This window comes from Penaeus chinensis, chromosome 40 (genome assembly GCF_019202785.1).
Source record: "Penaeus chinensis breed Huanghai No. 1 chromosome 40, ASM1920278v2, whole genome shotgun sequence".
In the NCBI taxonomy this organism is placed as follows: Eukaryota; Metazoa; Arthropoda; class Malacostraca; order Decapoda; family Penaeidae; genus Penaeus; species Penaeus chinensis.
Window position 1 is genome coordinate 26,458,317 of NC_061858.1, and position 15,000 is coordinate 26,473,316.

Here is a 15,000-nt window from a genome sequence, read left to right on the forward strand (position 1 = left end):
GTGTGTGTGTGTGTGTGTGTGTGTGTGTGTGTGTGTGTGTGTGTGTGTGTGTGTGTGTGTGTGTGTGTGTGTGTGTGTGTGTGTGTGTGTGTGTGTGTGTGTGTGTGTGTGTGTGTGTGTGTGTGTGTGTGTGTGTGTGTGTGTGTGTGTGTGTGTGTGTGTGTGTGTGTGTGTGTGTGTGTGTGTGTGTGTGTGTGTGTGTGTGTGTGTGTGTGTGTGTGTGTGTGTGTGTGTGTGTGTGTGTGTGTGTGTGTGTGTGTGTGTGTGTGTGTGTGTGTGTGTGTGTGTGTGTGTGTGTGTGTGTGTGTGTGTGTGTGTGTGTGTGTGTGTGTGTGTGTGTGTGTGTGTGTGTGTGTGTGTGTGTGTGTGTGTGTGTGTGTGTGTGTGTGTGTGTGTGTGTGTGTGTGTGTGTGTGTGTGTGTGTGTGTGTGTGTGTGTGTGTGTGTGTGTGTGTGTGTGTGTGTGTGTGTGTGTGTGTGTGTGTGTGTGTGTGTGTGTGTGTGTGTGTGTGTGTGTGTGTGTGTGTGTGTGTGTGTGTGTGTGTGTGTGTGTGTGTGTGTGTGTGTGTGTGTGTGTGTGTGTGTGTGTGTGTGTGTGTGTGTGTGTGTGTGTGTGTGTGTGTGTGTGTGTGTGTGTGTGTGTGTGTGTGTGTGTGTGTGTGTGTGTGTGTGTGTGTGTGTGTGTGTGTGTGTGTGTGTGTGTGTGTGTGTGTGTGTGTGTGTGTGTGTGTGTGTGTGTGTGTGTGTGTGTGTGTGTGTGTGTGTGTGTGTGTGTGTGTGTGTGTGTGTGTGTGTGTGTGTGTGTGTGTGTGTGTGTGTGTGAGAATGGGAAGACAGAGGTGAGTGCATGATGTAGAAGGTACAGAAGTGAGTGGCTGAGCCCACCATCGCGTTGTCACAGCACGCGATGGTGGGAGGCTTCGGGAGATTCCGGGAGACTCATGGTTCACAAGAGGGTTCGAGTGGGGCTTCGAAGTGGGGTTTTGGACTGAGAGGTTGATAGGGGAAAAAGGGGATGGGGGAGGGACTTTAAAAAAAACTCAACGGTCGTCTTTCTACTGGAACAAACTTACTGTCCCTTCGCCATAGATTCGCTAAGATCAAGAGAGAATTTAGTGTTAGTTGAGTGTCTTGGAGAGGGAGACCGAGGAGGTTTGTTTACACAGAGTAGAAAAATAAACATGCTAAACATAATCATAAGGAATGTCTTTTTTCTGTAAGAAAAGTATGTCCAGAAATGAAGAGGTAAAAGGTCAAACAAACGAAAGAGGGTACCATGGTCATAAGGAAAATCAAAACGGGATGCTGTTTGAGGTGAAAGTTAAAGGCGAAACCATTAAAAAATGTGGCCAATGATGCCGACCAACCAGCAAGTCTTTGTGTGTGTACGACGTCACCACGCAATGGCCTACATGATAAAGAGAATCATGACAAATCTATCTGAAGGAAGTAAGAAAAAATAGGCATCCCGGAGAAAGCACAGAGCAGCGGCAGTTGTCCAGCATGATATGTGGTCAGCAATAGGTACCATGCTTGACCTGGGCCCATGCTGTACGTGGCATCATACTTGACATGGGCCCATGCTGCACGTGGCACCATGCTTAACGTGGGCACAACGCTTGGTGTGAGCCCATGCTAGATGTGGCACCAGACCACCCGTGGCCTCAGTGCGTAGAGCTCGTACAGAAGTCTTTAAATGGTGTGCCATTCAGTACACCACCAAGCGATATAGAGCAAGTGGCACAACACAGATGGCCAAACTATACGTGGCTCTACACACGGGGGACCACGCGTGGCACTGTGCACGTGATGCCACAGACAGGACTCCAGCAGATGGAATTCATGTTCTACTCACCTGGTCCTGAGTTGACGGACGTAACGCAATGGTTAAAAGATGTTAAACTACTTTCAGAATTGTATTTGAGTAACTAATCAATAAAAATGAAAGTTTGTTTGGCTATTTATAATTTCATGTCAGCGCTAAAGTAATTATAGCTAAGACTCTAAATGCTGTTGCATAACTAAGAGATTTTCAAACTAAGTCTATGAATTTATGGAATAAGCTTACTAAATGGTGCATCGTGGTGCTCATACAGCATACTCTTCTTCTACACGGCTCTGTGATTTGTTTGGACTGAGCTCTCCTAAAAAAATCCTACTGCCTTATATACTTTTAACGCTTCTTGCGATTATTATTCTTTCAAATGTCAGATTAGCAATTACTTTTTTTTAATTTTTTTTTATTTTTATTTTTATGTCGGATTAATAATGATGTTTTTTGTTTTTGTTTTTTTTTCGTCTTAATTGTTTCTCATTCTTTTTTCTTTTTAAATTTTTCTCTCGCAAGTTTTGATCTGACCTAGTGGATGTTTTTACATCGATTTAGCGTGGTCGTTTGGTTCGTGGTCGGGTGTCCTGTGTGTGTGTGTGTGTGTGTGTGTGTGTGTGTGTGTGTGTGTGTGTGTGTGTGTGTGTGTGTGTGTGTGTGTGTGTGTGTGTGTGTGTGTGAGGGAGGGAGGGAGGGAGGGGGGAGGGGAGATAGAGAGAGAGAGAGAGTTTGAGAGAGAGAGAGTTAGAGAGAGTTTGAGAGAGAGAGAGAGAGAGGGAGAGAGAGAGAGAGAGAGAGAGAGAGAGAGAGAGAGAGAGAGAGAGAGAGAGAGAGAGAGAGAGAGAGAGAGAGAGAGAGAGAATAAGAAAGAGAGAAGAAGACAGAGAAAGAAAGAGAATGAGAGAGATATAGATATAGATATAAATATAGAGAAAGAGAAAGAGGAAAAAGAAAAAGTGAGAGAATGCATTTGATAGACAAGTTTATAGTTTCCATAACTATGTGTATGGTAGACTAGCCTATTTTTACCCTGTTTGCCGTCTTCCCTTCCCAATCGTATTTTTTCAGTTCAAACGCTACTTTTTTTTTTTACTCCAAAGGACAAGAAATATTTTGGGATTAATTATGTGGTGTACCATTTTTTCAACACATTTACATAAACCGTTTCTTTTAGCTTATACATAGAAATAACCGTAAGTACAATTTGATATGCAGTACATATATAGTCCGTACGGTATTGTTTTGAGACCCTGTGTTCGGCTTTGGTCTAAGATGCGTATATTAAAATTAGTTTTTAAAAAGGGTATCTTGTAGCGGTCATGTCTTGATTATACAATTTCTACGCAAGACTGATGTTAAGTTACCATTCCCTTCCGAGGATATATTGGCCTATTTGATTATGTGAATAAACAGTGTGTATATATGTATATATATATATATATATATATATATATATATATTTATATACACACACATACACATATATATACATATACATATATATGTATATATACATATATATGTATATGTATACATATATATGTATATATATATACATATATGTATATATATACATATATATGTATATATATACATGTAAATGCGTATATATATGTATATACATACATACATATATACATATATATATACACATACAAATATACATACATACATATATATATATTTGTGTATGTATATAACATATATTTGTATATATTCATATATATCTATATTTATCTATATATATACACACACTGTTTATACTCACTTAATCACTTCCATAATTACCCTACTCATTACTCTGCACGACGTTATCAAACAAAACGTGGTCGGTATGCACATTGGAGCCAACTTCCTTTACGAGAAATGACCCTCGGGCGCTGCGACCCTCCTTCCGCGTTGCCGTCAACGGACCTCCTACATTCGACACTTTAGTTCCGTGTAAAACAAGAGTTTACTGTACGTGTGGCGCTGGGCGGGGCCTCGCACACGGCACTCCCTACTCGGCGTCAGCAGAGGTGATTCATGTTCTACTTACCTCGTCCTTCGGCTAAAGGACATAACGGAATAATCAGGTGTGAAACTACTTCAGAATTGAGTTTTCAAACTACTTCTACAAAAAAAAAAGAAAAAAAAAAGATTCATGAATACTTTTTTTTTGTTTTGTTTTCTAGAGATCAGTGCATAGATATTGATGGTTACGTTTATATGGTAAATTCTACTGATTTATGCAATAAGCTTGCTTGGTGCTTGGTGTTACTACTGCTAAAGAACGTAGAGAGATCAAGAAATTATATTAAACTCATTTTCAAAGAAATAAGAAGCTTTGTTTTAGAAGTTTAACTTGTGTGCTTCTGTGCAGTGTATACACCAAGGAATCCTCTAACACGACGAAGGTTTAGCTACACTTAATGGGCAAAAGGAAGCTTAATCCCACGGGTAACAACACATCTACACCCCGAAGTCGACAGATTTTAAGTCCAGGAATGGACACGATATCCCACACCCAGCATTTATTATCTACAAGAGTGCCAAGGAAGAGCCAGATCACACTAAACAGCGTACTTCTTACTACAGGAAGGTAAACATCTCTTAGCCTTTGCGGTTTGCGCACTGCAGGCTGCCCATACACACACACATAGACACAAGTATGAAAACACACACACGAGAACAACCTTCGTACATCACTCGCACTGGGTTCCAGGTATCCTGCAGCCTAAAAACGACACTACACCTTAAATCCCTCCAAAAAGTACACTGATACTCAAAACCTTAGAGGCAAGACCAGGCCGCCTCGCCTTCCAGACTTCCAAAGCGACACCACCATAACAACACCACACTAATGGAGGGCGTTACTCTGCAGAACCTTTTAGTGAATCAAGAGAAAGACTTGGGGAAAGGGGAAGGGGGGAGAAACAGTGTTTATTCTGTGCTTTACACCAACGAAGGGCCTCCCCACGGCAAGGACAACGTACCGGCTGACCATTACATCTCATTTCTTTTCTGTGCAATCGGACTCTGACATTAATCAAAACTGCTGTAAGAAAATGATTCAGTTAAAGACAGACACAACATCGTTATGGATAATCGTATATATACATACTCACATACATACATCTCTACTTCTACATTTAAATCTACACCTATATCTACCGCTAACCTGTCTATCTAGATGTATGTATGTTTTATCATATATATATATATATATATATATATATATATATATATATATATATGTACATATACATATATATACACATAAATGTATATATACATGTGAATATATATATATATATATATATATATATATATATATGTATGTATGTAGAAAGTATACCCATACATATACATATATGTATATATATATACACATATACATACACATATATATACACATACATACACACAAGCATATATGTGTGTGTGTATATATATATATATATATATATATATATATATATATATATATATATATTCACGTATGTATACCATGATAAATAAAGAGCGCCAGAGCGGCTACGAAAGGGCTCATCAACTCACCCCGAATTCCACCACGAGAGCGTCGATGATGGAACCGATGACGGTGATGAAGTCGAAGGTGTGCCAGGGATCCTTGAAAAAATTCTTGAAAAAGCAGACAGTGTGTTAGCAGAGGGCGTAGGCCGGGTTCGATTATTTTTAGTCTTTTTTTTTTTTGTTATCTTTCATCAAGCTAAAAAAAAAACACTATGATCATCTTAAGAGAGAGAATTTTTGTTTTTTAGAAGTAATTATAGGTCAATTTTTTGGTGAGAACTTTCTTCAAGAGAACTATCTATTGAGAGAGAGAGGAATAAAATAATAATTAGTTATGAGAAGTTTGAAGGTGTCTCCAAAAATTAGCTTGTATACTACTATGTTTCTTATGCTATTTTCTACATTGACTACCTACTTGACTCTAGAAAAAGTTGTATATCATAGCTATATATACATATGCAATACTCTCAAAGCCAAATACTGCACTGAACGTACAGACACTACGAGGACGGGAAAACTACCAAAGAAGATGAAACGTGAGAGAGAGAAATGGGGATAAAGTCGCGGCTTTGGAAGTGACGAGCAGTTCTAACACAGTGTGTTTCCCTCTGTGGGGGACCTACTGTGGGAAAATGGGGTTGGCCCTAGCTGCAGGAAGTATATAAATATTTATAATAATGCTAAAGTCCTATGTTAGAAGAGAAGAGCAAAAGGTGAGGTGGCGACAGTATTTTTTTTTATACAATGACACACTGGATGTAGGAGAGGGATGGGTATTTTGAGCTGTGGGGACGGGGTGAAGGGGGAGGGGAAGGAGGTTGGATGTGTAGATAAACAGTTAAGGGAAGTGCGGTGAGGATACAGAGTACGAGGTAATAAAAAAAGAAGGTTCCCAGAGGCAAGAAAGGCGGAGGGAGAAGGTGAGAACAGACGATAAAGTCCTGAAGGGTAGGAAAGGGGGAGACAGAGCGAAGAGAGAGTGCAGCGAGATTCAAGAAGGAAGGAGAGGGGGAGTTGTTGCAGAGAGAGCGGGGGTGTTAGGGGTCGGGTTGGGGTTGGGGTGATGGGTTTGGGAGTTCGTCGATGGATGGGAAGTGAGGGAACACTCGAGAGACTCTAAGAAGAGGAGGAACCATATCTTGTGGTGTGAGGTGGACATTGGTGAGCGTGTCAAGCTGACCCTGAGCCTGGAGTTTATGTGTGGGAAAATAATCTTTACTCCATCTGCTGTCAAGGCTCAAAGTCCTGTGATTGTTGCAAGACATGTAAATTAACAAGTGCGGGACGGATCTGAGGATGAAACTAAAGATCGGGCTTATTATACTAAAAGAATACTTATGAAATCATGAAAATCATCAATATGAGTTTACAGTGAACTCTTCATGCTTACACAGGGACTAAAGGTCGGAATCTGTTGTCAACACTGAGTGTTTAATCTTTCAAGCAGACTATAAAACTCAGATTGTCATTTATGAAATATGTTTGAAAGTAATCATATTCTAACATCTTTACAAATGATCCTTAACTGTCAGAACAAAATGCAGACAAAAAATAACGGTTTAGCAATATACCTTCCGCTACTACGTCTGCATTCTAATATGATACATATTGCAATACTAAAAAAGAAAAAGAAATAAATGTAGCGTGTTTCCACGTATACTCAAGACTCGGCAGTCTTACGTTCGAAAATCCTATCTTTAGAACTACCGTTTTGACCTTAACGCCCTGGACTTTGTCATCCTCAGATAGGCCCAATGAGGGCAGGCATACCTTAGAAGGATTTCAGGTAAATCCAGTTGGAAAAAAACTTGTACATACGTGTAACATTGAAAATAAAGAAAAAATGTAACTGTTGTTGGAACTCAGTATAATAAATGAAATCATAACAGTTTGTAGAGCAAGGAAAAAGGCTGGAGAGAAGTCAAACTCAAAACGAAATGAAATAGATGGATCACAAAATGCTCTTTTGTTTTGGTTTAAGGATAGTTCACCTTTTTTTGCGGAAGAATGGGAGAGAGAGAAAAGGATCGGAGAGTAAAGGATTTTTTTTTCTTTTTCTTCTACTTTGCTTTCTGAAAGTGTTGTTCATTTCTTTTAGAAATAGGAACGCCTATTAGTTGAGGATTTCAAAGTTGATCTTTTAATTCTGTTTTTTTGAGCTTGTTAACTATGCTTAATTTAGATGGTGGTGTTTTTTTCTTTTTTTGTGAATAATCACAGGAACCATACAACAAAATCGGTGTTTTTGCACTACCAGTTGCAAGAAACATTCACGCTTGGCAAAAAAAACAAACAAAAAAAACAATATCTTTGAACACTAAAGACGCGCATTCACCTAATTTTATTTCAGATGTCGGATCCAAAGAAAAAATAGGAATGCTCAATAGCCATAAAATGCACGTATTTAATCAATATAACTGCAGGAATAAACGGCTGACGCTGCGGGTTTCCATGCTAACGAGGCTCAGAACTACCGGACCAATAGTTAACCTTGGGCGAGTGTCACGAGGTTAAACACTGCCCGCGCATCGCCATCGTCCTCACTTCAGGATGACTTCAAACAGCACATCACATACTGCTGCTAATAAATCTCTTTCACTTGGACTACTGTCAAGCTTATACTTGTAACTACTTGTAAAAATATACAGGTGATTTAGCTAAACTGCTAATCTACTTGTAGTCGTAGCTACTACCACGTCCACGACCAGCTGCCACACCAGGTATAAGGTGCCTTTGTTAATCAGAAAACCGCTAGAGAAAATGACAAGTAAAAAAAAATATATATGTATATATATTAAAAAAAAAAAAAAAAACTATTTTATAAGCTGTTAGTATGTTCTTTTTCTCTTCTAATGTGTCTTGGATAATCTTTGCGATAATAAATGTTCTGTCTTAGAGAGAACTCGCGTCTCTCCTAAAAAAATAAAATAAAAACGTAAATAAAGAATATGAATTCTCCGGTCCGGTAGTTTGTATAGCTCCGCGGAACCAGTCGAACGCTCCATATAATCACAATATAAGTAAGTTGTAATTTCGTGTGATTATTTCAGTCTGAATTTGGTCATCTTTTGAGGGGGGAGGGGAACAGATCACAAAGCAGTGCTCCCGTATATCAGGTATTTTAAGGACAAGGATGCTATGCTTTTATGACAGGTGTTTTTGATCAGTTTTCTGTCCTCTTTGTTGGGTTGTGTAGGATTTTTTTGTATAATTATAAATATATAAATATGATTCTAAAAAACCGCTCGCTCTGGTTGTTTTATTTTCATCTCTACGTCAAAATTTGCTTCAAGCATGTTTCCATATCTTTTTTTTATTTCGAGTTTATCTTTGCAGAACCTGTATTCAACATGCATCATACCATTCGTGTCTTACTCGCAAATTAATCTTAATCCTTATTTAACCCATGCTTGCAACATTGCACTGCAAGACAAAGTAACCGTCCTGCATACTTTGTCCATGTACAGTTGTGTGTTTGAAGGTTAAAAAAACGTAAAAAAATGCAAAATGTGAACAAAGCAAGAGACAGGCAGAGAGTGAAGGAGTGATCCATGGATAAATATATATAAGTCTTCCCTACCCTGCATCCATACGCTATAATTTTCAAAACACATTCAAGCAGAAAGAAAACGGTGAAAACGTTGTTGAGGTATCCCAGAATGTCCATGTAGAGATTTCCCGCTTGGTAATACTACAGAGGGCGCGTTACGATGGCCCAGGGTTGAAGTTGGCGCGCAGAGTGTTGATTGGTCGGGGGCGCCAGAGGGGGGTGGGCGGGACCGCGAATCACAAGGGTATGTATCCAGTTGTGACACGTGATTGGTTGGCAATGGATATCGGCCACGACCAATCAGTGATGAGGAACAATGATTTTCAGGTGGCACCGTTGATTTTCAAGTTTTATGTAAGGAAAGAGACACAGAGAAACACAAAATTAATACTTATACCATGAATTAATGGAAGTGGTCATTCAGTTTATCTGGTAATAGACAGATGAGTATGATACTTTGAACAATTCGGGTATCATGTGTCTGGTGTGGTTACAAGTCTCGGCCGCGAGTCTTCAAAAGTACTCGGTTACAAAACCAATCTAGGCTAGGTTACGGAGTCTAGGCCTACTGATCTCGTCCGAAGAGAGAGAAAAACCACTATAAATCTAGGTACAAGACTTGGAACCACAGACTAGAGCAAGCATATCACTCAGTCCAAGGGGAACATTATCAAAGGGTCGAGCAAATGCAGCTGTTTTTTTCGCTGGCACGATGCTGGTGCGGAGGGGAGGGGCTAAAGAAGAGGGAGGGGCAAGGGGGGACATTCTGGCCACGCCCTAAGGGGAGAGGAGGGAAGGGGTGGCGTCATTCACACGAATGCGATGGGATGCATTTAGCCAGCCAAAAAAAGTGCACTTAGCTACAGGTTTTCGTCTTAATGCAAGGCTACCAGTGCACGTGCTAACCGTTCCAGAGCATGCCTAGATGTTTTCGAAACCGGAATAAAAGCTACACGTTAATTAAAGATTTTTTTTTGTTATTTACTTCCAAATAATAAATGATATCTAGAAAATCAACACTGCAAAAGCTAATGCGCCTCTAGAGTTTAATGCCAATGAAAAAAAAAGAGTTCTTTTTTAGGTAATGGTAATAAAACATGATTAATGAGATCGAAAAATCATAAAACAAATATGCTTAAATCATAGAAAATATGCCTGCCACTACAATTGCCATAGTCACTCCTACTGTTATTACTACTGCTACTTATTCTACAAAAAAAAAAAAAAAAAAAAAAAAAAATCCAAGTAAGAAAAAAATCAAACAACAGAAATAACGTAAAAATAATGAAAATAATATATATGTACTGCGTGATGATAAAAATGATAATTATGATGAGCTTTAACTTTATGATAGTGCATATGGCATTTAAAATTTAACTTAATAAGTGACACTACCAATGACAAAGAGAAAAAAGGCTGCTGTGAAACTCAACAAATAATAATAACGATAATAATGTGATGTTTGGCCGAAACAATCAACAGTGTTATGCTTCAGTCTGATATTTTCATCACTATCATTATTGAACCAGAAAATAAGGACTAAGGTGATCATAATTACAAATTAAGACTAGCAGCAGAAATTTAAGTGATGATAGAGTGATACTGAATGAAAACAGTGACTTAATTTAGAACTTTTGATAATGATAATGGCGATGATTAATAATAATAATAATAATAATAATAATAATAATAATAATAATAATAATAATAATAATAATACCACTAATGAGAATGATAAGAGCCAAGTTAAGAAAACGAGACAGAAGTCGAGCCTAACACTCGCCTCTTCTCGCTACTAACACGTGTGCTTTGAGTCTACGAACCGTGACAACCAAAATAAATCATTTATTTAATTCTAAAGGAAAGCATGCAACTCTAAAATGCATTCGTTTCGCCAAGATGCAACATGCAACATTCAGGTTTGTGCATCATGAAGACAGACGTGCAAACGAATCATGCGCATGCGGTTATGCTACATCGAGAAGGTTAGATGTCACACATGCAATGCATGCCATGCAAAAATATCCTTTTTCATCATGCACGAGGAACCATTAAAATAACACGACGTCAACAGATCGTTCGGGGACGATGCAGTAATGCAACATTGGTGAGGACAATGGTATACGGCGCCACCATACAGAAAACGGAGCCACAGCTCAGAGCAAAAGACAGTCGGTACATGCGATCGTTGAGGAGGAATGGTGGGGAACCTCCGATGGTAGGACGCGCGCGCAGCTGGGGAGAAGGCAGTCCCACACGGCATTCTAGTGGACCGTCCTTATCTCTCGCGTTCAGAGAGACAAAGATTGGAGGGCGAAGGGGGAGGGGAGGGGGCACAGATTCACAACTTTGAGAAGATCAGTATTCTGTACATGTTTTTTTTTTTTTCTTTTGTTTTTTTTTTAAACTCCACCTCTTTCAGTGTTTCTTTCCCTATGTGAGAGGAAGGTGAAGAGGTGACAAGAGCGAGGGCAGGAGGAGAGATGATCAAGAACCTCCGTAGCCTCGGTCGGAAGGACGAAAGGTCCACAGGAGGCGTGAGAGGAGAAGTAAGTCTGCACATGTTAGGTCACACCTGTATCTTGTCCCTATCGAAAAAGAGGCAAAAAGGCGCAGGAAGTGTTGGCAGAAGAACATAAAATAGACGCGGGAACTTAAAGACGGAAGAATCGCAGGTAAGTGTAAGATCCAGAGTATGATGAATAAAAAAAATCTCTAGTGGGGTGAGGCAAAGGAATGTGTGAGACGAGTACCACAAGGGAGACAGATGGAAAGGGGCACCGCCGTCCCCAGGAGGGCGGCCGGTGCACGATGACGTCACGGCGGGAACACCGAGGCTCAACCAATCATGTAAGCGCTAAGAAAGGGGGAAGGAGAGACTGCGCGAAGGAGAAGAGAGGAAAGGTGAAAACAGGAGAAGACAAAAGGATGAGCAAGTGTACTCTAGAAGTTCTAGAGATGAATTACGAGAGTTTACCATACACACCATAACTGAGAAAGGACAGAATATTGTTTGGAATAACTATCAAGTAATGAATTTACGATGCCTATCAGCACAACTACAGAGGCTACCTGGCCAGTATACAACACACCCGGGGCTAATCAACCTAACCTCCTAGCCTAATATAGAACGAATTTCAGCCATTCAACAGACATCCGTAAAATAAAACGTTTCCCTAATAACATCAAGACAGAAAACATAGATCGAAACCAGTCACTATAAGTCAAATTTAAAAACCTAAACAACAATGCTCTATTTTTTTCTTTTTTATAATCAGCTGTTTTTTTTAAAATCGGGAATGGATAAATTAGAATGTAAGATAAATAAGAAGGGCAAATATTAGGCACTTTCCCACTTAAACTAAAAAAAGGTGTTGTTATGTATAATGTTTAATCTGGCTTTTAGATATTTCGACACTGAACTTAGCTGTGTATTCATTCAGTCGTTGGAAAGGAAAACTAAACATAAATAAACAGTATATGTAAATGCCAGTGACTGTCTGAGGACCTATTATCAAATTCATAATGTATTGAAACTTAAGAAGTGAATGATATTTGTTATCAACGGGGTTTGTTAAGGGGAAATGTATAACACAATTATTACTTTTTTACATCTATACAGTGGGAATAGTCTCTGCTGTCTACGCGAGCAGCTAATACTATCGGTCTACTTTAACTACAAAAGCAACTTTATCTTAATAATTCTACGAAGAAAGCTCTCTTGATAAGATTGATATATAGTATATATCATGGAATTGGATCTTCTACATCATTTTTATGTCTTAGATTTTATCATATGATTCTAAACAACATAATCTTGAATACTTCAGGTAAGAGAAAATATATAATTATCTTGGCCTAATTTGGCGTCAGATTAATTAGGCCGAAGAGTCGCTTGCCATTATGAGACCTCTTTGAAAGTGCTGGCTACATAAACACATCTTCACTGACAGAGGTCTCAGCGACGTCACTATTTATTTCTAAACAGACAGGCAATCATCTCTACATTGATGATAAAACAAACTAGGTCACTAAATCTGCCAGACCTATGGTTATATTAAAAAAATACATTACGAATTTCCTACTACCTTGAAAAAAAGCCTATATATACACACGACAGTTTACACACACACACACGCACAACCTAAAGACGATCTCTATGGTCTACTAACCAAGGATACGCTTCTAGTTAAAAAAAAAGTAGCTACGCACAGGACCTATGGATGACGTAACGAACTAGGGGAATGGGGAGGGCAAAGCTTATCTTAAAACAGGGTTTGATCTAGACAGTAGGCCTGTGTAACACCAACGAGAACCTAGAGGAGTTTAGCACGGACCTTCACTAAAGCATACGAACTGATAATCTTTGGAGGTATACGGACTCTAGGTACAACGTACTTTTGAAAGGACAGTCAGACAGATGGACAGACAGACAACAAAAACGACACAGAGATGAAAGAGAATGAGAGAGAACGGCACATACGACAGGAATGACATAAATAATAGGTCAGAAATACACTAGAAATGGGAAGAACAATGATGAAAGAAGAGTATGAGACACAGAGAAAGAACTACAGAGAGAGAGAGAGAGAGAGAGAGAGAGAGAGAGAGAGAGAGAGAGAGAGAGAGAGAGAGAGAGAGAGAGAGAGAGAGAGAGAGAGAGAGAGGCCAGGAGTATATAAAATGATCTAAGAAGTGATACATAAGAAACAAATGAGGGATTCTTTTTTTCTTTATGACAGAGAGAGAGACCCATAACGAGTTGCCTCTCAAGATTTAGCACAGTAGATTTCTTCCTTACCCTGACTCCGAATGCCGCAATCTTGAGTAAACATTCAATGGTAAAGAACGAGGTGAAGATTGTGTTCATGTTGTGCAGAGTTTCTTTGTACAATTTGGACTGATTATGAAACTGGCAGGAGAGAAACACAAAACACAAAACATCAGTAACGGGGCGCATTTTGGTTGGTTAATAAGTTGGTCAACATGTAATATTCAAAACATGATAACATAGTACTGGCGGATCTAATACTGCTCGATTAGGTCCAGGCTTTTATCTAGATTTAGTTATCAAATGGTGCTTTTTACTACTTGTCATCATCTGCTCCCAGGTTAATCACAGGAAGGTGAATCAGCTTGATGTTATTTAACAGCGACTGATATTTAAAGCAGTATAGATCCACTGATGGCTGGAGCTCGAACACACATGTATGCCTGAACTATTTACGTTTTTCATAACATTTACTGACATATTAAAACACTGACAGGGTGCGCGATGTACAAGAGGACAGCCTCCCCCGCAGAACAGTTCCTTACTGAGGACAGAATATCCCAGTAGGATGCCTTAGTAACCTGCAAGAGGGCTGCAGGATGAATAAGTATCCTACTGGGTGGCTGAATATCCGGCAGGATTACTTTGCACTCGTTATCCTGGAGACTGTGATTCGCATAGAATGATTTGCTTCCTGAAAACGAACAAACTGTACAGCAGAATGGCAAATCGTCCTACAGATCGACTGAGTCTCTAGGAGGATGGCTGGGCATTCTACAGGCTAGCTTAATATGTTGAGGGAAAGCTGAATGCATAGCATCCTGCGGGATAAGAAATTGCCATATAGAATTATCCCTGTCCTGCGGGTAGATTGCATATTCCCTAGGGGGACTGAGTGTTCTGAAGGGCACCGAGTCCTAGGGCTAACAGAGAGCAGAGCTGGGTAACTAAACCCCATGCAGGCTCACTGAGAGACCGGTAGGACGGCCGAGTGTCCAGCAGACTGACTGAGCCCCCTGCGGGCAATCTACATCTCCCGCAGGACAGCGGCGTCCAGCACGAGGCGCCGCTGTGGGGGAGGGCGCGTCGTTCGAGCTCCAGAGGAAGGCGGCAGCGCCACGACCCGGCCCCCGTCAGGCGGGCGCGGCACCGACGGTGTTGAGTGCCGGCGCCAGGAGGGCCGAGGCGCGGCACTGCCCCCCGTGGTGCAGGCGATAACTACGTGCGTCATCCGAGGCACAGCGGGCACTTGGGGCACCGGGGAGGAGGCACCAGGTGGGGCGTGGGCATCCGCCTAAGTACGGGATACTTAGGCAGACAGTGGCGCTGTTTCGCA

General features: G+C 40.2%; 1 protein-coding gene across 32 annotated transcripts in view; it reads right to left on the reverse strand.

Annotated features, from left to right (window-relative positions):
- The window catches only part of LOC125047212 (voltage-dependent calcium channel type A subunit alpha-1-like), a 250,274-nt gene that overhangs the window by 35,206 nt on the left and 200,068 nt on the right, over window positions 1-15,000 (reverse strand). For 18 of the 32 annotated variants that reach the window (XM_047645386.1, XM_047645391.1, XM_047645384.1 and 15 more), the window contains 3 exons: window positions 13,695-13,805; window positions 5,368-5,451; window positions 1,073-1,093 (listed from right to left, as the gene is read on the reverse strand). In XM_047645386.1, the coding sequence (XP_047501342.1) occupies window positions 1,073-1,093; window positions 5,368-5,451; window positions 13,695-13,805 (216 nt within the window). Of the gene's footprint in view, window positions 1-1,072; window positions 1,094-1,854; window positions 1,861-5,367; window positions 5,452-8,923; window positions 9,035-13,694; window positions 13,806-15,000 lie in introns of all 32 variants that reach the window. The other 14 variants (XM_047645400.1, XM_047645398.1, XM_047645395.1 and 11 more) reach the window with 4 other exon arrangements.